The 23,624-nt window shown below is 46.4% G+C and overlaps 1 protein-coding gene across 1 annotated transcript; it reads left to right on the top strand.

Moving 5' to 3' along the window:
- Nucleotides 1–249: 249 nt before the first annotated feature.
- strc1 (stereocilin 1) lies at nucleotides 250–22,212 on the top strand. Its single transcript, XM_066702831.1, has 27 exons — nucleotides 250–298; nucleotides 2,237–2,953; nucleotides 3,542–3,566; nucleotides 4,156–5,186; nucleotides 5,301–6,286; nucleotides 6,664–6,729; nucleotides 7,191–7,301; nucleotides 7,708–7,862; nucleotides 11,287–11,467; nucleotides 11,917–12,032; nucleotides 12,259–12,463; nucleotides 12,712–12,891; nucleotides 14,069–14,239; nucleotides 15,314–15,454; nucleotides 16,384–16,452; nucleotides 17,023–17,111; nucleotides 17,371–17,506; nucleotides 17,965–18,161; nucleotides 18,421–18,511; nucleotides 18,800–18,986; nucleotides 19,180–19,355; nucleotides 19,782–19,937; nucleotides 20,260–20,402; nucleotides 20,698–20,846; nucleotides 21,290–21,387; nucleotides 21,791–21,961; nucleotides 22,156–22,212. The coding sequence occupies exons 1-27, from the start codon at nucleotides 250–252 to the stop codon at nucleotides 22,210–22,212; spliced, it is 5,853 nt and encodes a 1,950-aa protein (XP_066558928.1).
- Nucleotides 22,213–23,624: the final 1,412 nt, after the last annotated feature.

Here is a 23,624-nt window from a genome sequence, read left to right as displayed (position 1 = left end):
GGTATAGTTCATGTAAAGGCAGAAGGACAATGATAGAAACACTAACTGTATGGCATTATAAATGCCCCACGCAGGCCTGCTCCATTTAACGAGGATCTTAGAGGTCTAAACTATATACAAGTGTGTATGCGCATTCCTTTCATTCACATTTGGCATTTGTATTCGCACTTGTAATTGTATTGTAATTGTATTCCTGGATTTACACTTGGATTACTTTCTGGGGTGGGGGGGTCGTGCGACTCTTCAAACATGTCGGAAAGAATACTTTTCCTCCTGCTGGTCCTGACTGTCTTTCAAGGTAAGTGTCGGGAATGTTCTGTTATTTTGCACATTCTTCTAGAAAAACTATAATTAGGGGGAAAATAGCATTTGGATCCTATACGATTTTAAAATGAATGTAATCAGAAAGGTATAGTCTGTTGACACAGCTCTGTGGAAGAGTATTATAATGTGGTTTTAATCATAAATAAATAACCAAATAAGTTCCAGCAAGTTTCTGTTTCGTTTAACTGTTTTGATGATTATGTGCTAATGTGCGCCTTTTGAAATAAAATAAAACGCCAGTGGCAACTTTTTCCCCAAGGCATTGTGGTGATTTATATCGTTTTATTACGTGTTTAATAAACGTAAGAAACATTTAACTTTGTGATCTAGAGTTATCCAAAACATGCTTGCTAAATTACACTTGTATGATTTTCGTGATTATACACATAAATGGTTATACAATTATGTTTATGATAGGGAACAATTTGTATACGCAAATGGTTATGCATATACTAGGGCCAAGATATCCTGTGGCATCGCACAGGGTTCGATATTCGGAATTAATCAGATTAATGGATTATCTTTCAATATACAAAAATCCAACTTTATTATTTTCACCAATAAAAATACAAATATTCACCAAATACAGCTGGAATCCGCATCGGAGGGAATTAAATGGAACAGATTTAATCTAGATTTCTTGGAGTTCTAGTTGATGAGAAATTGAATTGGAAAGCTATTAATTTTGCAGCAAAGTGGTGAAATCTATTAGTATTATCGGAAAGATTAGTGGTATGGTCTATCCTACAGTTTGATTTACCCCTATCTTATCTACTGTAATATTGTCTGGGCCAGCACATATGCTTTCCACTTACAAAAGTTATTCATCATACAAAATACAGTTGTAAGATTGGTCACCTCATCTAATTACTTGGCTCCCTCTGCCCCTATGTTTAAGAAACTTCGTATCTTGTCTATCTACAGCATTAACATAATTCAATCATGTACTTTCATCTATAAATACTCATATATACAGCTCTGGGAAAAAATGGATTCAGAAATCAATGTTAAGTGGTCTTAATTGTTTGCAGAGCCATACACTACCGGTCAAACACCCCCATAATTTAAGCAGTTCAAGTCCAGTGAATAACCTGAAATGCCACAAAGGTAAGCGATAAACTGTCAAGAGGTTAAAAAAAAAAGTGTAGGTTACCAAAAACTGAAAAACGACACCCTTGCGCGCAGCTCCTGTGCATCAGTCACACTGTATTCCTGCAATGCGCGCATCGTTTGAAAGCTTATTCTCTTGGCTGCCAGCGCGTTTCATTCTCAGACACATCCGAGTTACAGTGTCCGGGGGTAAACGCTCCTGCAGGGAGGGGGTGCTGCTCATTCACTTTCGATATGTCATAATTGTCAATATATTCGGAGATTTTGTATTCCTACTCCCCCCACCCCCTTCAGATGCCAACATTTTCACAGCAGAGAAGCTTCACATCGTTAGAAAGCTGAGAGTCTTTCATGGGATACCAAACACTTGGCAAACAACGCAACAGTGAAGAGTACACATGGGATTAAAGAGAAGCACATGGATGTGGTGCCCTTTTAAGGATACCAGAGGGGTTTGTCAGCTTAAGGGGTTACATTTTGTTAAACAAAACGATTCCATGATTTTTTAAATCTCCAATTTGTCTCCAAATCTCCAAATCTTTATTTGTTCTATGCTTTAATTTCAGAGTACACTGAGACATTAAACTGCGTACATTTCAATAAAAACTGGAAAAATGGAGGTGTTCTAAAACTTTTGAGCGGTAGTGTATATATATGGATATGGATAAAACAAACTTTGCACACTATTTAGTTATTTATCTCCCGAGTGTGACCAATAGCGGGCACCTGTAGATGACTCGTTAACACCTTCAGTGATCAGTGGCCTGCATGCAATATTATTTATATGCTTATTGTTGTATAGGAGCGGTTGAGCCGAAGCACCGCACACCGCGGGGAGAGATCAGCGAGGGGTCTGAGCTGGAGCAGCGGCTGTTGCAGATCCTTTCCCGGGCGGGCTCCCCTACCGCGGCGCCAGGCGGAGCGGGTGTGGACTCGGGTAACCCGGTGCTGCAGGCCACCAGAGACGGGGTGCGGCTCGCCGTGGCCAGCGTCTTTGAGGGCACCGACCTGGCTGTGTACTACAACCTCCTGAACACCGTGTACGCCATCTATCAGCCACTGTCCGACCAGCAGCCGCTCGACGAGCTGGGCCGGGCGCTTGTGTGCGTCCTGCTGGAGAGGGAGGCGGACTGCGCCGGTGGGGCCGGGGGTTTGTCCGGGCAGCTCGAGGTTTCACTGCGGTCTCTGCTCGACTCCCTGCAGGGGCACAGTTGCGACCAGGCTGCAGCACTGCTCCGGTCCCTCACTGCGGACCTGCTGGAGTCGCCCCCGGTGTGGGAGCGCTTGGCCGTCGCGCAGGGCGGCTTGGGGCCCCTGCTCGCACTGCTGCCCCAGTATCTCTCCCTGCGACTGGAGATGGCCTGGTCCGCCTTCATGAACGTCGTCTTCCCCACCTTGGCCCAGTCCCTCGCCGGCACGCTAGAATACTTAATTGTGACCTCGACTGTGTACCTACAGGCCGGGCTGGAGATGATGATAGACATCCCTGCTCTGGACCGCAACGAGCAATGTCCGCAAGGTCTGTAACACAGCCCTTCAATGTATGTTATCATTATAATGTATTTGATGAAGTTACATAATTAACGTTCATTTATTGATGTAATGATTCAATGTTACACGGCGTAAACTTGCGTCAGTCAGGCTACAAGTCACATTCGTTGTTATAGGTGTTTAGTTTATGTATTTGATTGAATGTACCCGTTCTATAGATTTGCAATTGATAAATGATACGAATTTCCCAATAGTGCGTTTCATTGAGAATACACATTTTTCCATAAGAAACTCGTTTTGAGTTATACTTATGCTTTCATAGTATTTTTCTGTAATATTCTAACAGTCCTGTTTTAACGGTATAATATTGCCATTCATACAGGGCTTTTCATTTAAAACTAAAAGTAAATGTATGTAGAAGGAAAGAAAATCCACCAATGCGTGAAAGTACAGAACAATGAGAAACGAGCAGTGTCCTGAATCCAGTGCGTCACTGTACTGAAACGCCCGCTTGGACACAACTCCTCCCTCGGAAGGATTGCAGAGAGTTGCTCTATGTTGGTGCCATCCTAACACAGTCGCCTCTTTCTCTCCTGCTCCTCCTGTCTCTATCCAGGCGATTTAACACAACTCCTTATGTGGTAAGGCCCTGCTGTGTGACTCTTTCCCCTTGGGGTTTGCTTTGTGATGCATGGTAGTGGGTTCCACTTACAAACTGAGAACAACAGTAGAACAGGGGGTGTTTAATGCTTAATATGATCCAACGGCAACATATGTGACCAGACTTGGGAGGAGGAAAAATTGGCATGAAGATAATAGATAATGAATTTAGTTGTAGTAGAGTTCAAAATACTTGTAATGTTTTTTTAATTTATAATCCCCAGTGCACAAAGAATATTAAATATAAAGACAAAATTCTGCTTCTGTGTGTACATCCTGGATTTACTGCAATCACAAATCACCCCTTTGTGTCTTGTCCTGTCTGCGCTGCTCCCTATTGTTAAAATTAGAAACAATTCCAAAATAAATAAGTTTGCAGGTCTGCATTTATGCATTGATCCTTATTGATTGTACATTTAGACCAATTAAAGAGTTTTCCTGCTGGTGCTGGTGCTGCTGCATCTGCTCCAGTCAACCAGCCGTGTCAGTGTGCTGTGCTCAGAGTGTGTGATGTGTGTGGTGTGCTCAGAGTGTGTGATGTGTTCACAGTGTGTGCATTTTGTCATCTAGGGGAATGAGCCACAACATAAGCTGGACATTTGGTGATTTTCTCCTGGACATCTTCCTGTCTGCTGAGCCCCTTCCATGCACCTCTTTGACCCCAGAGTGTCAGACTGCACAGTTGACACACTCGCTGGTGCCCCCTGCCCCAGTGCTGACAAAAAGCTGCGATCAGTATAACTTCACCCTCCTAAGCAGCACTCTCTGCTCCCCCCTGGTGTTGCAGGGGACCACATCCTCCTCTATACTCTCCTGGTTTTGCAAGGCTCTGGGAGGCTTGAGTCCCTCTGAGGAAGCACTTGTGTGGAACAATGGCTGCAACAATATGCAAAAGATGGTGTCAGTCCTCCAGGGTGATGCTGCCTGCCAGGCTCCCTCGCGCATCTCCAGGGCTGCCTCGAGTCTGAATGATCTCGTATGCTTTTACACCAGCTGGACTGAGTCTGTCTATGTGGACCCGGCCGTGGTGTCCTTCTGCAGTGAGAACGACAGTGACAATTTCCTCCAGGACGTATGCTACAATGCCAAGCTTCTGCCCCTGCTGTTGGAGAACCCAGATAATGGCTGGCTGTCCTCCTACTGTGCCAACTCTTCCAGCATAGACACAGTGTCTCTGTACTGCCAGTATTCCACTTGGGTGCCCGAGGAAGTGGACCCCTCTGTGGTGGGCCTGTGCTGGGACAATGACCCGGTGGGGCTGCAGGAGGTTCTCTGCAATGATCTGGAACTCTTCCACCTGATCCTGGGCAACCCCGCCAACATGTGGCTGTCCTTAAACTGCACACCAGTCGAGCCACCTACTGATCTGACTCTTATGGAGCACGTGAAGCAGTGGTGCAGCTACTCCAAGTGGCTGGACCCTGCCCAGGTGGACATGTCCACGCTCTCCATCTGTATGCAGTATGACGCTGAGAACTTTGCGAAGGCAGTCTGTGGGAATGCCACCATGCTTGCTGTCCTGCTGCAGAGCGAGATTAACTCCTGGATCCAGACCTTCTGTGCCAGCTCCATCAGCGCACCCAGCTCCACCACTGCTCCCAGCTCCACCACTGCTCCCAGCTCCACCAGAGCACCCAGCTCCACCCGTGCTCCCAGCTCCACCCGTGCTCCCAGCTCCACCAGCACTGCTAGCACCAGCGGCTTCAGCTCCACAGTCTGGTGCCGATATGAAGAGTGGCTTCAGGCCTCCGTTGACCCCTCAGTGGTGGCGTTGTGCTGGCAGCATGACCAACTGGGCTTCAGTAAGAACGTGTGCTGCAGCCTGGCATTGTTTGAGAAGCTCACGGAGAACCAGCAGAATGTGTGGCTGCTGTCAGAGTGCCAGGGCAACGAGACTAGTGAGGCTGTGGCCCTGACATGCCGCTACGGGGAGTGGAGCCGCCCGGTGCTGGTGGACATGACTGAACTGGCCCTGTGTGCCGAGTACGACCAGGACAACTTCACACGGCTGGTCTGCGCAAACCAGACGGTGTTGCACAACCTGCTGGCCAACCTGGACAACACCTGGCTGCTGGGGTTCTGCGCCAATTACTCGGGCTCGGGCCGGGACGCCTTGTTTGATCCAGCAGAGCACTGCCACTACCAGACCTGGACTGTGCAGCTCCCAGACCCGTCCCTGTTGGCCCTGTGCTGGGACTTCAACCAGGCAGCATTTGTGCTGGCAGTGTGCAAGAACTCACTGCTGCTTTCCCTACTGAACCAGGAGCCTTCTGCCATCTGGGTTGGCACCCTCTGCTCCACTTACATCAACAATAGCAACTCCGCCAACAACTACACTGAGCCCACTCCACCGTGCACCGTGAGAGACCTGGTGAGAAGGCTGAACTGGAGCTGCAGTGTTGACTTCAGCAGTGCCTGCCAGCAGAGCTCCCCCCAGCTGCTGGGCCTGCAATTGCTGCTGCGCTGTGGGTTGGAGGTGCTGGGGCTCCGCATGGACAGCATCATTACTGACCGTGTCTCTGCAGCCTTCAAGCAGGCGGCCAACAATGTGGTGATTGCCCTGGTGGCCGTGGAGGAAAGCCAGTTGCTCCCCCTGCGCACGATTGAGCACATCCGCCTGAGCATACTGGGCTCCGTCATGGCATACCTGGAGCAAGAGGAGAACTTTGCAAACAAGAGGGAGCTGCTGCAGTGCTTTGGGGTAAGCGGCACAAGCAGACAGACAAGACAGATAGACAGACAGACAGACAGAAAGACAGTCAGGCAGGCAGACACTGTCCATCAGAGGTAAGATAGACTTAATAAAATGTGCAATACCATCTTTTGTATTGTTTTTGTTTGACACAGCAACACACCATGCTTATTGTCCAGAGCTTCATGTGTTTGAGCCCATTTTCTATTCACACACTCAGACACTCACACACGTACATGAGTACATTTCCACTCTGAACTAATAATAAAACTAGGATACCTGTATGAAATTTTAATAGCTGTCTTGCCAGTTGTTAAAACGGGCTTCCAAATGCCTGCAGCCGCGGATGCCGGCCTAACTGTGTTGTTGTTGCCACCTTTGTGCAGAAGGTGCTGACCAGCATGATGCAGACGGGGAGGGTGGTGAATCAAGATGGCTTCTTCCTCATCAAGGTGAGAGAGAGTATGAGGAGGAGCTGCTGCATCCCTGAGCAGAGCAATCAGTCACGACATCCTAACTGCTCACTTGCTTTCTCTTTTTCTTTTCCTTTCTTTCTTTCTTTTGCAGATTAAAATATTAAAAAGATACATCATAAAGCAGGTCACACATAGGCACAGGCAGGTTTAGGGTAGGGTCCTCTCCAGCAGAGCTTCCCCTAGTGGCAACTGTAAAAAACACACAACAGCAAAGATAAGATAAACTGCCCCATATACTGGCAACTGAGATGTTGTTATCAGTTTGGTTTTGGGTTGCATGTTCAATTAGATGTGCTTACAAGAAAATCAAAACAAAATCAACAGCAATAATCATTTGGGAACAGGGAATCTATTTTCCTTGTGCAGAAGATTTGACATTATTGTTTAATCATCTGTCTGCGTGTGTGTGACTGTGTGTGTTTGTGTCTGAATTGCAGGAGTACTTCCGGATCCCACTCCAGAACCTGAGGGCGGTGCTCACAGCAGTGGACATCGCCACGGCCAAAAACATCTTGCTCTACCTCAGCAGCAACCTGGGAACCCTGCAGGTGAGACAGCTGTCAGACATGGCATGGTCTCCTGATCACGATTATTCCGTATCTGCAATGGGATGCAAGCAGCTTGTTTGCTGAGGGGCTGGTGCACAGCTCCTGCCAGCAATCCCATGTAGAAGACTCTGGCACAATGTCCTGTAGGACAGCTCCTGAGGCACTGCTGCAACCTGCAGGCTGGCGGGAGTGAGCTGGTTAACTGGATCTCTGATGGGTTCCAGTTAAGCCCCCCACCCACAGCTACACCAGATATCACTGTCAAGATGCAAATCTGTATTTGTTATTTTTTTTACTTTTTTTAAAAAGATCCCCTTTGTCTCCCCATTTCAAGTGCTTTAGTCCTGTGCCACCAGTGCAGCCTCATTGCTTCTTGTTGCCATCGTTGTCTCTTGTGCTGTCCTAGCTCGGGGAGGACTACCTGAGGACCATGGTGTCAGTGTTTTTGCAGAAGCAGGTCTGGGAGGACATCACCCTCTTGGCAGAGTTGGCTCCAGTGCTTCAGTACTCCACTCCCGCGGACATCCTGAGTCTGCCTCCTGTACAGGGCAATGCTACCGTGTAAGAGTTTTATTTTATTTTTTCTCCACCCTTGGGGCTACTGCTGTAAACTGACCTCAAGGCTAGGTGCAGTGATGCAGTGTGGGGTGGTGGGGAGTGGAAGGTGCCAATTGGTGTAACAGGTGTAATCTTGGGCTCTGTAATCCTGATATCACTTGGGTTATGGTGGACAAGGGGGTAGGGTTAGGTTGAGGGTATGATTAGGGTGAATTTTCGGGCAAGACAAGGGTTAGAGTTTAGGCTGAGGCTGAGTTTCAGGTTAATGTTACTGTTAGAAGTTTGGCATTATAAATATATATATATATATACATATATATATATATATATATATATATATATATACATACATACATACATACATACATACATACATACATACATACATACACACACACACATACAGTGAGGGAAAAAAGTATTTGATCCCCTGCTGATTTTGTACGTTTGCCCACTGACAAAGAAATGATCAGTCTATAATTTTAATGGTAGGTGTATTTTAACAGTGAGAGACAGAATAACAAACAAATCCAGAAAAATGCATTTCAAAAAAGTTATACATTGATTTGCATGTTAATGAGGGAAATAAGTATTTGACCCCTTTGACTTAGTACTTGGTGGCAAAACCCTTGTTGGCAATCACAGAGGTCAGACGTTTCTTGTAGTTGGCCACCAGGTTTGCACACATCTCAGGAGGGATTTTGTCCCACTCCTCTTTGCAGATCCTCTCCAAGTCATTAAGGTGTCGAGGCTGACGTTTGGCAACTCGAACCTTCAGCTCCCTCCACAGATTTTCTATGGGATTAAGGTCTGGAGACTGGCTAGGCCACTCCAGGACCTTAATGTGCTTCTTCTTGAGCCACTCCTTTGTTGCCTTGGCTGTGTGTTTTGGGTCATTGTCATGCTGGAATACCCATCCACGACCCATTTTCAATGCCCTGGCTGAGGGAAGGAGGTTCTCACCCAAGATTTGACGGTACATGGCCCCGTCCATCGTCCCTTTGATGCGGTGCAGTTGTCCTGTCCTCTTAGCAGAAAAACACCCCCAAAGCATAATGTTTCCACCTCCATGTTTGACGGTGGGGATGGTGTTCTTGGGGTCATTCCTCCTCCTCCAAACACGGCGAGTTGAGTTGATGCCAAAGAGCTCGATTTTGGTCTCATCTGACCACAACACTTTCACCCAGTTCTCCTCTGAATCATTCAGATGTTGGCAAACTTCAGACGGGCCTGTACATGTGCTTTCTTGAGCAGGGGGACCTTGCGGGCGCTGCAGGATTTCAGTCCTTCACGGCGTAGTGTGTTACCAATTGTTTTCTTGGTGACTATGGTCCCAGCTGCCTTGAGATCATTAACAAGATCCTCCCGTGTAGTTCTGGGCTGATTCCTCACTGTTCTCATGATCATTGAAACTCCACGAGGTGAGATCTTGCATGGAGTCCCAGAGCGAGGGAGACTGACAGTTATTTTGTGTTTCTTCCATTTGCGAATAATCGCACCAACTGTTGTCACCTTCTCACCAAGCTGCTTGGCGATGGTCTTGTAGCCCATTCCAGCCTTGTGTAGGTCTACAATCTTGTCCCTGACATCCTTGGACAGCTCTTTGGTCTTGGCCATGGTGGAGACTTTGGAATCTGATTGATTGATTGATTGATTGATTCTGTGGACAGGTGTCTTTTATACAGGTAACGAGCTGAGATTAGGAGCGCTTCCTTTAAGAGAGAGCTCCTAATCTCAGCTCGTTACCTGTATAAAAGACACCTGGGAGCCAGAAATCTTACTGATTGATAGGGGATCAAATACTTATTTCCCTCATTAACATGCAAATCAATTTATAACTTTTTTGAAATGCGTTTTTCTGGATTTGTTTGTTGTTATTCTGTCTCTCACTGTTAAAATACATCTACCATTAAAATTATGGACTGATCATTTCTTTGTCAGTGGGCGAATGTACAAAATCATCAGGGGATCAAATACTTCCCTCACTGTATATATACACTCACCTAAAGGATTATTAGGAACACCTGTTCAATTTCTCATTAATGCAATTATCTAACCAACCAATCACATGGCAGTTGCTTCAATGCATTTAGGGGTGTGGTCCTGGTCAAGACAATCTCCTGAACTCCAAACTGAATGTCTGAATGGGAAAGAAAGGTGATTTAAGGAATTTTGAGCGTGGCATGGTTGTTGGTGCCAGACGGGCCGGTCTGAGTATTTCACAATCTGCTCAGTTACTGGGATTTTCACGCACAACCATTTCTAGGGTTTACAAAGAATGGTGTGAAAAGGGAAAAACATCCAGTATGCGGCAGTCCTGTGGGCGAAAATGCCTTGTTGATGCTAGAGGTCAGAGGAGAATGGGCCGACTGATTCAAGCTGATAGAAGAGCAACTTTGACTGAAATAACCACTCGTTACAACCGAGGTATGCAGCAAAGCATTTGTGAAGCCACAACACGTACAACCTTGAGGCGGATGGGCTACAACAGCAGAAGACCCCACCGGGTACCACTCATCTCCACTACAAATAGGAAAAAGAGGCTACAATTTGCACAAGCTCACCAAAATTGGACAATTGAAGACTGGAAAAATGTTGCCTGGTCTGATGAGTCTCGATTTCTGTTGAGACATTCAGATGGTAGAGTCAGAATTTGGCGTAAACAGAATGAGAACATGGATCCATCATGCCTTGTTACCACTGTGCAGGCTGGTGGTGGTGGTGTAATGGTGTGGGGGATGTTTTCTTGGCACACTTTAGGCCCCTTAGTGCCAATTGGGCATCGTTTAAATGCCACGGCCTAGCTGAGCATTGTTTCTGACCATGTCCATCCCTTTATGACCACCGTGTACCCATCCTCTGATGGCTACTTCCAGCAGGATAATGCCACATGTCACAAAGGTCGAATCATGTCAAATTGGTTTCTTGAACATGACAATCACTTCACTGTACTAAACTGGCCCCCACAGTCACCAGATCTCAACCCAATAGAGCATCTTTGGGATGTGGTGGAACGGGAGCTTCGTGCCCTGGATGTGCATCCCACAAATCTCCATCAACTGCAAGATGCTATCCTATCAATATGGGCCAACATTTCTAAAGAATGCTTTCAGCACCTTGTTGAATCAATGCCACGTAGAATTAAGGCAGTTCTGAAGGCGAAAGGGGGTCACACACAGTATTAGTATGGTGTTCCTACTAATCCTTTAGGTGAGTGTATGTGTATATATATATATATATATATATATATATGGTTTGATTTAATTCTGAGCATCTCTCTGTAGGTGCCTCTTATTGTGTCATAACTCATAACTCCACTCATCAAACCAAGCTATCCTCTCTGTTATCTGGCACTTGGTGGTCCACAGACTGAGCCAGGACTAGAGCACGCTTGTCTGTTTCACCCATCACTCCACCTCTATCCCAGGTTGAAGATGATCATTGGCCAACTTACCACGCTGTCTGAGGATCAGCGCAAAGCATTCGGTCAGTGGTTTGGCAGCGGCTTCGCTGACCTCTCCTCCGGGCCACTGTCTATGGTCCAGGACGCTGCCAACCTGATTGTCTATGTCCCCTTCAGCAAATTCCAGAGTCTCTCACCTGCCCAGGTAAGCACAGCTCCATCCCATGAACACACACTTCCCCCTCATGAGCAGAGCTTACACTGCACACACACGGGTAGAACGAAGCAGCTCACTGTACACATCGCCCCCACTGCAGTCCGCATTGTCCGCAGTCTCCACCAATAAGGGTTGATTTTCAAAAAATTGATGGCTGAACAAAGAGAAGAGCAGGCTGACTTCAGGTCATGAACAAGTGGAGGCTTCTCCTGCTCTGGTTCCTGCAGCCTCATTCTGTTGCCATAGCTGAAATACACCGATCTATAGCATGAGTTGGACCCAGCTGCAGGCTCTGAGAGGCGTGAGTTTTTGGGCCATGCCCTGGGCAGGAAGTGCATATTGTTGGGTGGGGGATGTGTCTGTCTGAAATGCTTGACTGGTCTCTGAGCCACAGCAGTGCTGGTAATGCCCCGTGGTCTGCCTGTGTCCTGCTACAGATGTTGCAAGGCCTGGAACTGCTCCTGAACAGCACTGTGACCCTCCTGCAGAGGCAGCACCTGGCCCAGAGCATCCTGCGGGCATACAGGAACCTGACGTCCTCTGACTTCAGAAAGTGAGTGTGTCCGTCCTGCTTTTAATATTGGAGCAGAACAGAAGTAAAACAATGGGCTTAGTGCAGCTTGTATAAACTGACAGATGGCAGCGTTTGAAAGCCTGTAGGGCAAATACAGAAAAGAAGAGGAATGTGACATAAAGGGGGGAATTTTTCATAATAAATAATTTTGAATTTAGTTTTTGTCCCCATAACGATGGTTAGTATTTGTGTTTTCCGACTGCAGGCTGGGCATTGCGACCTGCCTGGCGAGCACCACAGACCTGCTGGTGTACAGGCAGCGAGAGCCCTGGACTAAGATACTGGACAATGTGAAGGAGTGTCTGAGACAGGGGCTGCCCGTGCCCAGCGAGATGGTAACACATACATGGTGGCTCACACACTGCTCAGCTCTCTGTTCAACATTTATATTTATTAACAGATTACAGTTAAACTGAGAACATTTGAATGAAAAAACTATCATTAAAAATAAAAAAGTTCCTAATTTTTTTAAAGCGGAATTTTGTGTTCTTTTTTCTTTTGCCTGTTTATGCATTTGCCCACATTATAAATTCCTGTGTGCGAGAAGGCGTTCACAGAAAGTGCTTTTCCTGCATCCCCAGCTGTACCCTTGGCTCTGTTGGTAGTGCGGTGTGTGGCCCGCTGCTCAGACCGCCCGCGCCTGTGTGTTTGTGTGCAGATCTCAGGGCTGTTCTACAGTGCTCCGCTGATGGATGCAGCGTCTCTCAGTGCCCAGAATCTGTCGGAGCTGGCGCCTCTGCTGCCCTGGCTGGGGCTGCCCTTCCTACGCCAGCTCACCCCGGAGCAGCTACAGGCCACGCTTCCTGCTCTGCAACGCATCCCCTTCACACCTGCACAGGTTAGCAGGACCCCACTACACACACTGTCCCTCTTGCACCTGCATTAATGGGGGAGCAGGCAGGGAAGGTGAATAAGGCAAATGTGCCCTGCAATATTATTAAAGCAAACCTTCACAAAGGACTGTTCTCCTCGGGCCTGGGAGGAAGCCTGACTCTGTATCCTGTGTCTAGAGGTGAGGGTGGGGGGGGCTGCTGAGGAGGCAGATGGGATGCCTGTAGAGATATGGGGTGGGGGGTGTGGGGCATGACTGGGCCACACACTGGTTGTTTCACATCTCTGGTTCTCAAGCCTTTGATTAAACCTGCATGACTGAACTCTTAGTTGTCCCCTTTAACCTTTAACCGCCTCACCCAGCTGGCAAGTAGGGAGCAGTTTTATTATTATTATTATTATTATTATTATTATTATTATTATAATTATTATTATTAATAATAATAATAATATTATTATATATTATGCATTGGAAGTGGGGAAAATGACTAGAAAGGTTAGCTTGTACTCCTGTTTGTGTGTATCGTTGATGTCTGTGGGAAATAGAGTTAGCAGGAAAAAAATAAACAAAATAGATGCAACACTCACAGTGCAGTTTGGGCAGAAATAATGTCTTTCTTTCTTTCTTTCTTTCTTTCTTTCTTTCTGTCTTTCATCTTCTGTTATAAAGGCCCGTTTAATTGTTGACAAGGTCCTGCCCAGAAGCAGTGTAAGTACCATCAAGCTGCTTTTTTCTGTTTTAAGTACTCTGTGGTGGCTTCCTGCTGCAGTGAAGATCATGTGTCATCATGCGTTAAGGAGCTCGGTGTTCAGCTGGTAGAGACGCAGCGGTGTGTCGGAGGCGCACTGTGCAGAGCAGACTTATTTAAGGACGAAGTACCAGACATGCTGCCTTCCGGCTCAGAAACAATTATTATTTTTATATAACGACAAATACATTAGAACATAAGAAGAACATAAGAAAGTTTATTTACATTATTATTAATTAATGTCTTTCTTTCTTTGTGTGTGTGTTTGTTTTTATTTCTATAGTTTACGGTTACGGTTTACCATGTTCTGACTTTTTGAATGAACAGTTTTAATTCCTCTCCATCCATCCTTCTCTCTCCCTCACTGCCCTTCTCTGTATTTATCTCCCCCATTTTTTCCCTCTTCTCCTGTCATTTCCCTCACTCTTCCCACAGTTAATGCTGCCAGAGCAGCTGTCTGCGCTGGGGTGGCTGGTGAGTGGTGTGAGGGTAGAGACTCTTCGCTCTCTGCCCAGTGACACCCTCCTTGCTGCCCTGCCCAACGTGTCCAACCACCGTAGCCACCTCGGCCCAGCCCAAGTCAACATCATAGCCACCAAGCTCTGGGTACGACCGCACCACCCCGAGACCACACCTGCACCTGGGGGAACAGGGATCAGGAATAGATAGATTATGAACTTATTAAAAAAAAAAAACTATATATATACACTACCGGTCAAACGTTTTAGAACACCTCAATTTTTCCAGTTTTTATTGAAATGTATGCAGTTTAATGTCTCAATGTACTCTGAAATTAAAGCATAGAACAAATAAACGATTGGAGATTTAAAAAATCATGGAATCGTTTTGTTTAACAAAATGTAACCCCTTAAGCTGACAAACGCCTCTGGTATCCTTAAAAGGGCACCACATCCATGTGCTTCTCTTTAATCCCATGTGTACTCTTCACTGTTGCGTTGTTTGCCAAGTGTTTGGTATCCCATGAAAGACTCTCAAATTTCTAACGATGTGAAGCTTCTCTGATGTGAAAATGTTGGCATCTGAAGGGGGTGGGGGGAAACTTTGACAATATTGATAATAATATACTTTGATAATATTGACAATTATGACATATCGAAACTGAGTGACCTGTGATGGTCTGAATTGGACGGTAGCCAAGAGAATAAGCTTTCTAATGATGTGTGCATTGTAGGAATACAGTGTAACTTCTATGCACAGGAGAAGTATGCCGAAAAATGTTTAAGTTAAGTTTAAGAGGGTTAGTAACACAGTATATATGTCCATTATTTTTCTTTTTTTTTAACCTACATTTTTTTTAACCTCTGACAGTTTACCGCTTACCATTGTACCATTTCAGTTTAATCACTGGACTTAAATTTCAGCTGGAAATATGTTCTAAAACTTTTGACCGGTAGTTTATATATACATATCTTGAACAAATTAAGAGGCCACTCCAAGTTCAGAAATCAATGTTAAGTGGTCTCTTAATTTTTCCAGAGCTGTATATATATATAAATAGATAGATAGATAGATAGATAAACAGATATTCAGTAGTGTTTGTATCCCTTGGTGTCCAATAAACCTTTGTCTGTGTGTGGCTCTGTGGGTCTCTCTGCTTCTGTATGTGTTCGTCCATGTATGTGTGTGTCTGTGTTGTGTGTTCGCGTGTGTGTGTGGCAGGGCTCGGGGGAGGTGCCACAGTGGCTGCCAGTGGTCGACGCCCTGCTCCCCGAAACTCCTCTCCTGAGTGTGAGGCCCCGGGCCCCCCGGCTACTGAGCAACCGCTCCTTCTCACGGCACTGCTCCTGGAACACCCAGCAGGTCAGAGCCCCCAGTCTCGTGCCCAGCCTGCCACACTCCCCCACAGCTCCCAGCACCCTCCCTAACACTCTCTCACACTCCTTCACACACTGCCCACCCTCCCCCAACACATTGTCCTACATGTGTGGATTTAAATTAATATCATAAGCATGTGTGAGTGTTTTATTTATTGTGCTGGGTTACTAATACTTATGTAAACTAATGTACTGCAGGCCAAGTTGCTCTTTAAAGAGGCTCTGAGGACACAGAACATCACCGCAGAGGGGCTGAAGTGAGTTCAGATCTGGGGCCCAGAGGAAGCTAGCTGAGTTACCAGTGGCCATGTATAGGTGCTGTGCATGTGTCCCGTGTCAGTGCTGTGGCTGGTGTTGGGGGATGTGCAGCATACGAAGACGTAGATTTGAATAAAGAGGAGAGAGAAGAGACTTCAAACTCATCTAATGCATCAGGGCCCACGCAGAGGGCAGTCCATTTATTTCCTGTATTGAATATTGACAATGGAATAAAAGTTTTGTGTGCAGGTGTGTGTTCATGGAGAGCAGAGGGAGCAGTGGTGTGGCACAAAACTGTCCAATCCTGCTGTCTTCACTCTGAGCTCCTGGATCACCTTACGTGAGGCTGCACACCATCTGTCAGTCACAGTGGAGAGTAGAGACACTGGTCACACTGTGTGTGTTCGGGGTGGCAGCAGAAAGTGGGGTGGGGAGGGTAAAAACTATTTATACTCTTTTACTAGTTGCATTAAGCTTGTGTTACAATCTCCTTTTTATGTCTATGTGTCTCTGTGTCTCCCTGTGTATCCATCTGTTTGTTCTGTGTGTGTCCCTTTGTGCCTATGTTTGTGTCTATTTCTGTGTGTGTTCAGAGCACTAGGGATGATAGCCCAGGGAGCAGACTGTGTGTCTCTGAGATGCCTCTTGATGGGCCAGAACTCCTCCTCAGTCCGTTCCATCGTGGTCTTCTTCAGAGACCTCCCCGCCAACCTCCACACCTCATTGGTATGGACATGTTCATAAATAAGGCCAACTGAATAGGGCAGATCTTAGCCCTTTCTGGGAGTTTCAAGACCTCCAGTTGCAGCTGCAGCATTTAGTGCAGGGGTTCCCAAAGTGCGGACCTCGAGGATGTTTGGTGCAGCCCCACAAAGCCAATCTTCAACCATCCCTTTTCTGAACCTTTACTATATTTGTACACTTTCTGAAAATGTTCTGTTACAAATTGCACATGTAATTTGAAGGAAAATAATTAAAAAACATTCAAAGGCCATAAATGTTCCCTAACAGAAATGTATAGGAAATAAAAAGGTATGATTTGGGACAGATATTTCATTTTCATCAGTGGTTACATTTTAACTGCGGCCCCCCCATCCCATGCAACTTCCGGAAATTGGCCCTCCATCACCAGACATTGGGAACCCCTGATTTAGTGGTTCACAGAAGTGAATAGGATTACAATGCCAGCTCTTAATTTGTTTTGTTTAATAAATCATATGTGAGACGGTGTTTCAGTGTCGCAGACTGTCACGTGTTCTTGTCTTCACCCTTTCCCACTCTCCTTATCGCCATCAGAAAGAGTGCGTCATTGATGAGCTATACAACTTCAACTTCTTCAGAGAGGTGCTGGGGGAGCTGGGGGCTCAGATCGCACTGGAATTCTCGTGAGTTTAATCGCCAATCTCTCTTTTTCACATTTGTTAGATTTGACATTTGTTTTTTTTTACAGGATACGTTCCCCCCACTACCGCACCCCATATATCTATTTTCTGCATAAAATGCTTTTATACATTTTTTAGTTTGTGTTGCATTTTGCTGTATCTCGTCTTGTTGTCTGTGTGCGTCGTATGTGTGTCTCTGTGTATATGTGTGTCTTTGTGTGTGTCCCTGTGTGCATGTGTGCCTGTCCGTATGTGTCTGCAGGGTCAGCACCATTAAGAATTTCCCTGTGACGCTGATGGACAGTCTGCGGAAGATGATCGTGAAGCAGCCGCAGTTCTTCCTCCGCCTGCCGCCCATCAAACAGGCCCTGCTGGTGGACAAGATTGTCCAGACACTGGTGAGAGCTATGGCTGTGCTGCCCAATGCCACCTCACCAAGTACCTTGTGCCCACATCAGTTTTCACTCATGCAAAGTTATATTGTATAAACTTTGCATTGGAAATTTGGAAAATTAAAATAAATATATAAATATGTCAACAGTGGGTCAGCCTGTAGTGTGACTGTCTCGGTGCTCTCTCATGGCTGCAGCCTGTTTCTCTACAGCATGCTAAGTCTCGAGCACTTTTCTCAGTAATAAAGTAAAGTATAAGAGCTATGAGAGTAAACACAAATTCCTACTTAAAAGAAGTCCCTTTTGGAATTAGAGATATGATGTGATGCCTCCAAACATGGCGGTGTGGCTCTGGTCTTCAGCGCAGGAGTATAGTGGCAGTGGCAGGGAGTGCTGTGTGTATCAGGGCTGCGCAGTTCTGGCAGACCTCTGTGCGGACACTGCGACTGACTGTCCTCTTTCAGGGCATGCAAACCGGGGAGTTCTCCGGGGCAGAGTTCCATTCCCTGGGCGCCATGTCGACGTTTGTGTCGGATGAGATCTTTGTGCAGATCAGCCGGCCATTCCTGGTGGAGAACATCGAGTATGTCAGGAGATTCTGCTTCGGCAAGAGCAAGAGGGAGCTCGTTGGGAGGATCCTGCAGGACCCACTCACTTTCGGGTAGGAGATGTGCTCCACAGAGAAATCGTGACTCATACTAGAGGCATCAAACCCTGGCTTGTGCTGCAGGCTGTAAGGCTGTTCTTCAATTCTGTGTGGGTTTACTACAGAAGAGGTGTAGCCAGAATTTGGCTGTCGTTTCAGGTGTGATACTTTATTGACTGACTGAGGACTCTATGTGAATGGAATAAATACATGATTCTGATGATTATAAAAGTTGCTGCTTCAGTCCCCAGTTTCTGCTGTGCTTCTTCCACAGGTCAGTCCTGAACTGGACAGCGGGGACTCTGGACCAGGTGGACAGATTAATCTTCTTCCTGAACAAATCATCATTGCAGCAGATTCCTCCGGTACGGTACACTGCATATGTATGTGTGTGTCTGTCTGTATGTGTGTGTGTGTCTGTGTGCACCTGTGCATGTCTGTGCATTTCCCTGTGTCTGTGTATCTGATGCTGACCCCTCAGTTTGTGTGTGTGTTTCTCTGATGCTGACCCTTCGGTGTGTGTGTGTGTGTGTGTGTGTGTGTGTGTGTGTGTGTGTGTGTGTCTCTGATGCTGACCCTTCGGTGTGTGTGTGTGTGTGTGTGCGTCTCTGATGCTGACTCCTCGTGTGTGTGTGTGTCTCTGGGTGAGTCAGATGCTGATGACCCAAGAGAGGATTGAGCGGCTGTTCCTGAGCCAGTGGCAGTGGGAGCGCAGTGAGTTTGGTGCCCCCTGCCAGCGCAGGATGGGCGCCTCAGAGCGCAAGGAGATCTTCCAGAGCCAACAGTTCCTGCTACAGCTCTTCCTGGGTTTCCTGAAAACAGGGAAGCTCTCCCAAGCGTGTAAGTGAACAGGGTCTGGTGCTGTATAGAAGGAGGGCGGGTTTGGCACCCCTCCCTCACAGGGAGGAAAGGGTTCCTAGTGGCCCTGAACATGAGGCGTGTGCGCAGACCCTGCCTGGACCATAACCGTATGTGAGTGTGTGTATGTGTGTTTGTGTACAGTATTAGCATGTGTGTGTATCTTTCCTGGCAGCCGCCACCTTGGTGCCCAGCTGTGAGAGCGTGCGCAACACCCTGCCTTCTGCCTGGAGCGTGGACAGCCTGGTTGCCATGACTGCAGACGCCTTTGCTAGCTGCCTGGAGCTGATTGGCCAGGACCCCTTCTTCACACCCTATGAGCTCTCGCTGCTCCTCAACAGGGTCAAACAGGTAGAGCTGTGACAGACACGGGTTATGAGAGAGCCCTCTGGGTCACAAAGTGGTCAGTCTTGTGCTGTGTTTTCAAAAGGAATGACTGCAGTTCCAAAACAAAATGAAAATAAATAAAACTACAAGAAAATTATGTTTATTAGATATACATAATAATGTACAATAACCTGTAATGATTCTACATTGACCCAGCTCCTTTTCGCCCTCTCACTCCATATAGCTAGGGGGGGTTCTTGGGCATGTTCTTATAGCTGTGTGTTATAGAGTTATCTGGGCTCTCCTGACCTCTCCCATTCCCTCTGTCCCTCCTCTTTCCCACTGTCCCCCTCCTCCCGTCTCCCTCTACCCCCACCACCACTCTTTGTCCCTGCCCCCCCATCTCTCCTTCTCTCCATCTCTTCCTCTTCCTTCCTCCTCTGTGTGCAGATCAGTGGCTCTGCTTCCTCCTTCTCCCCGGCCCTCATCGCCCAGCTGGGTCACATGGCCCTCCGGCTGACTCAGGACGAACTGAAGCACCTGTCTCTGACTGAGCTGTCTGCTGTGTTTGCTCTTGGTCGGATCAGCACCTGGAGTCCCATACAGGTAGGTCCTGTTAAAACCCTGCCCAACCAGCTGGGCTCCTGTGTAGTGTTACGTGCTGTGTAGTACTATTGTGCTCACTGCAGTCACCACCTCTAGGGTAATAAGGAAGCATGGCAGTTAATGACCCTCTCTGTGTCTCTGCCTCGCTCCTTCCTTTCTATCTGACTTTAATTTTGTTATTCCAGTATGTGGTTAGCTCTGATTGGTTCTGTGTGAGCAGTGCTGGTCTGAAGTGGAGCAGTATTAGCTGAGATTAGTGATCTCTTCTCTTCTCTTGTCTTTGTCTGCACAAAACTATTCCTGTCCCCATTACCTATCACAGCTGTCCGTGCTGTTTGGGTCTGTGCTCAACTCCACCAAGTTGACACCCACCCAGCTGGACTCAAGCATGCTGGTATCTCTGGGCTACATCATGTGCGGGATCAAGACCTCTGACTTGACAGTGCTGAACCCGGTGGAGTTCAGGTAAGGTAGACGGTGGCACCCACAGCCAAAAAACCCTCCTCCTCGAAAACCTAATTAGAACACACAGTGCATGGTTTTCAGCAGTCGGGGCAGAATAAGGTGCAGATTGAAAAAATGCATTTAAAAGCCTGACTTATGTAACTGAATTTCCTAATATATCTCTGTATATTTATATATATGCACACAGACCCGCACACACTTGATATTTTGCAGAAAGTGGACACATGATACATTTTTATACACAATGGGAAAACATTCTGAATTCTCTCTCTCTCCCTCCCTCTCTCCCCTGCAGTAAGGCGGTGCTGTGGCTGGGTCAGATGGAGCTGCCATGTTCAGAGCCACAGCTAGCCTCCATGGTGGGGCTCCTCTCTCACCCCATGGCCTTTGGACCCATCAGCTCCTGGGGCCCCGAGGTCTTCATCGAGATTGGGTCTGTCGCAGGTACCAGCTGCCCCCTTTCTCTGGAGGAGCTGTCATACACAAATTCGGTCATAGCACAGCCCCTCACAATGATATCCCGAAGATAAACGACAGCTCTTGCATAAGTGCTGGAACTCCTGCTTGGCTTCAACACTGCAGCCTTGACCTAGGCCTCCACCAAATCGAAACTTGAACACACCCGCCACACACAAATTAAACAACTTGTACCCAATCACGTTTGTATTTATAAGTAGCAGATGGTGGCTTCTGACCAATAAAACTCTCCCCCTTTGCCTTCCTCTCTCTCATCTTCTTCCTCCTCCACCTCCTTCTCTTTCTCACTCCCCTCTCCCTCTTTCCTCTCCCTCTTGTTCTCTCTCTTTTTCCCTCTCTCTGCTCTCGCCTCCTTCGCTGTCTCTCTCCTCCATTTCTCTCCTCCCTCCCATTCACTCTCTTCCGAGCAGCGGGTATCCCTGACATGGCCATGTCGTCTCTGGTGAAGGAGCAGATTGAAGGAATCACCCCGCTGGCCATCTCTCTCATTCCGCCTGACAAGTTTGCTGTAAGTCCTCTTGTGTGTGAGTGAGTGAGTGAGTGAGTGAGTGACTAACTGACTGACTGTGACTGAAATTAAAGACTTGGTGAGATGTTATTCTGCTGGGTCATTTATAAAAATAAAGTCTGTCTCAGGGTTGCCCTCTTAGATGGTCAGGGATTACACGACAGAGATCTACAGGGATTTCCTCCCAACTCAGCTTTATATTTGTATTTAGACATCAATTAGGAATCCTCAATAAGATATTTGTTCATCTTGTAACTGACAAATTCAGAACTACCTGCTGAAACAGACTGGTGATTACTACCTTGTCTTATCTCATACATTCACTGCCTCACACCCTCTCCTTCCCTCCCCTCCCTCCCTCTTGGATCTCTCCACCTCCCCTCCCTCGCTCCTCCCTGTGCAGGTGGTATTCAGTCAGGACCAGATTCGTATGTTCTCATACGAGCAGGCGTCTGCGGTGACGGCGGGGCAGCAGGCGGGGCTGAGTGGGGTGCAGCAGACTGCGCTGTCCATGGTGCTGACGCCCTGGGAGGACACAATTGTCGACTTCCGGGGTATGGCACCTCAACCACATGTACAGTATTGTGCCTTTCAGCACCGCCATTGTCCTACTGGCGTTGCAACAGCACACATTATATATAGTGCCTTTCAGCACAGTGAATGTCTTACAGTGACACCACAGCCTGGTTATATATAGCACTTGGGCTGTGGACTGGGCTTGCGCTGCAGGTCTTCGGCGCTGATCTGTGTTCTCTTTCTCATCCACAGGACGCTCTGCCGGGCTGCTCCTGCGACCCACCCACCCCATGTTTCTCCTGGGCCTGATGCTGCTTCTGCTATTGTCTTGGCCAGGCCTGCTTCATTAAAGACCTCCACCCACCCTCCCTTCCTGCATACTTGCAAGAAACCGTGTTTTACAGGGCATGCATCCTGCACTGCTTCCCTAATGATCATGCTGCTTTTTATTTGATATTGTTTTAATTCATTAATGATTTTATGTATCTATTTTTCTGCATCAGTTGATTGTCTTTGGAGTGACAGTACAATGTACTCACACACACCCTGTCTAAACTCAGTTAGGTTTTCTCTTTAGGGCTGAATCTGTTTCCAACAAACACTGAAAAGATATCAATATTCATTGGGCTCAAGGAATCAATTAATAATATTAAAGGTGTGAATACACAACTACAGCTGCATGCATTTTAGAACAAGAGATCATTGATGTGGTGTGAGGAAGCACTTGCTCTGTGAAGGGTACAGTCACCGCTGATCTCTGATGATGTGACTGCAGCTTATAATTATTCAATGGAAATACATGTCATTTATGACTTTTAACATACTATTGCAATACATCAGCTTGGTTATTGACATGTTAATATTTTATTTTAAAATATATCAAAGTTGTGGACATGTGATCTTAGCTGGGACATTGCATGAAGGTATGAGTGAAAAGTCACCAACATCAGACAGTTTTTGTATTATTTTTTGCAGGGATGCCTTGCTACCGAGAGTGATTTATGTTTTTAAACTGTTTTATATCTATCAGTCTTAGAGTACACTGGTATGATATAAAAAATACTGTGAAAATATGTTTTGAACTTGATTGATCTCTTTAATTCCCTGTGTTTATTTCCAGGCTTTGCCTTGTTGTGTGCTGTATACCTGTACTGTACACTATTTCATGTGGTGTCATCATTTTTTGTCATATTTGTAATATTTCCCACTATATGAATATATGCGACAATTCTTGTTAGACAGAATGAAGACTTTAAGATATTATAAAGTTAAGATTTCATTGCTAGATAGTCTAATGGAAATAAGCCATGTGCTGATGTATTCCCTCTGAGTTCAACTCAGAACTGTATGTTTGATATTTATTCCCTGTGTTTACTGTTGTTATTTTCAGTATTTGTATATTCAAGTGTGAACTGATCTGCAGTGTGTTTGTATAGTATCTTACTACGTTAACAGTGCAAATGCAATGTGATTTCCTATAATTGCATGCCTTTAGTCTAGTAAAACACCAAAACCAGTGTGCGTTATTTTCCTCTGGTTACTGTGTTGATGTGGTTGTGATGTAGTCGTTGTCTGTTTTAATAGGGAGCGTTGGGAAGGGCAGTTGTGCAGAAGAGAGCCTTTTACTATGTGTGTCTGGATATTGAAACACTGATTATTAAATGATTTGAAGCATCCATCTGTTCCCATGAGTTAATATGAGAGTGTACCCCATACACATT

This window comes from Amia ocellicauda, chromosome 4, assembly GCF_036373705.1.
Source record: "Amia ocellicauda isolate fAmiCal2 chromosome 4, fAmiCal2.hap1, whole genome shotgun sequence".
Lineage (NCBI taxonomy): Eukaryota > Metazoa > Chordata > Actinopteri > Amiiformes > Amiidae > Amia > Amia ocellicauda.
Note: the sequence above shows the minus strand (reverse complement) of the source record. Positions and strands in the feature narration are given on the sequence as shown.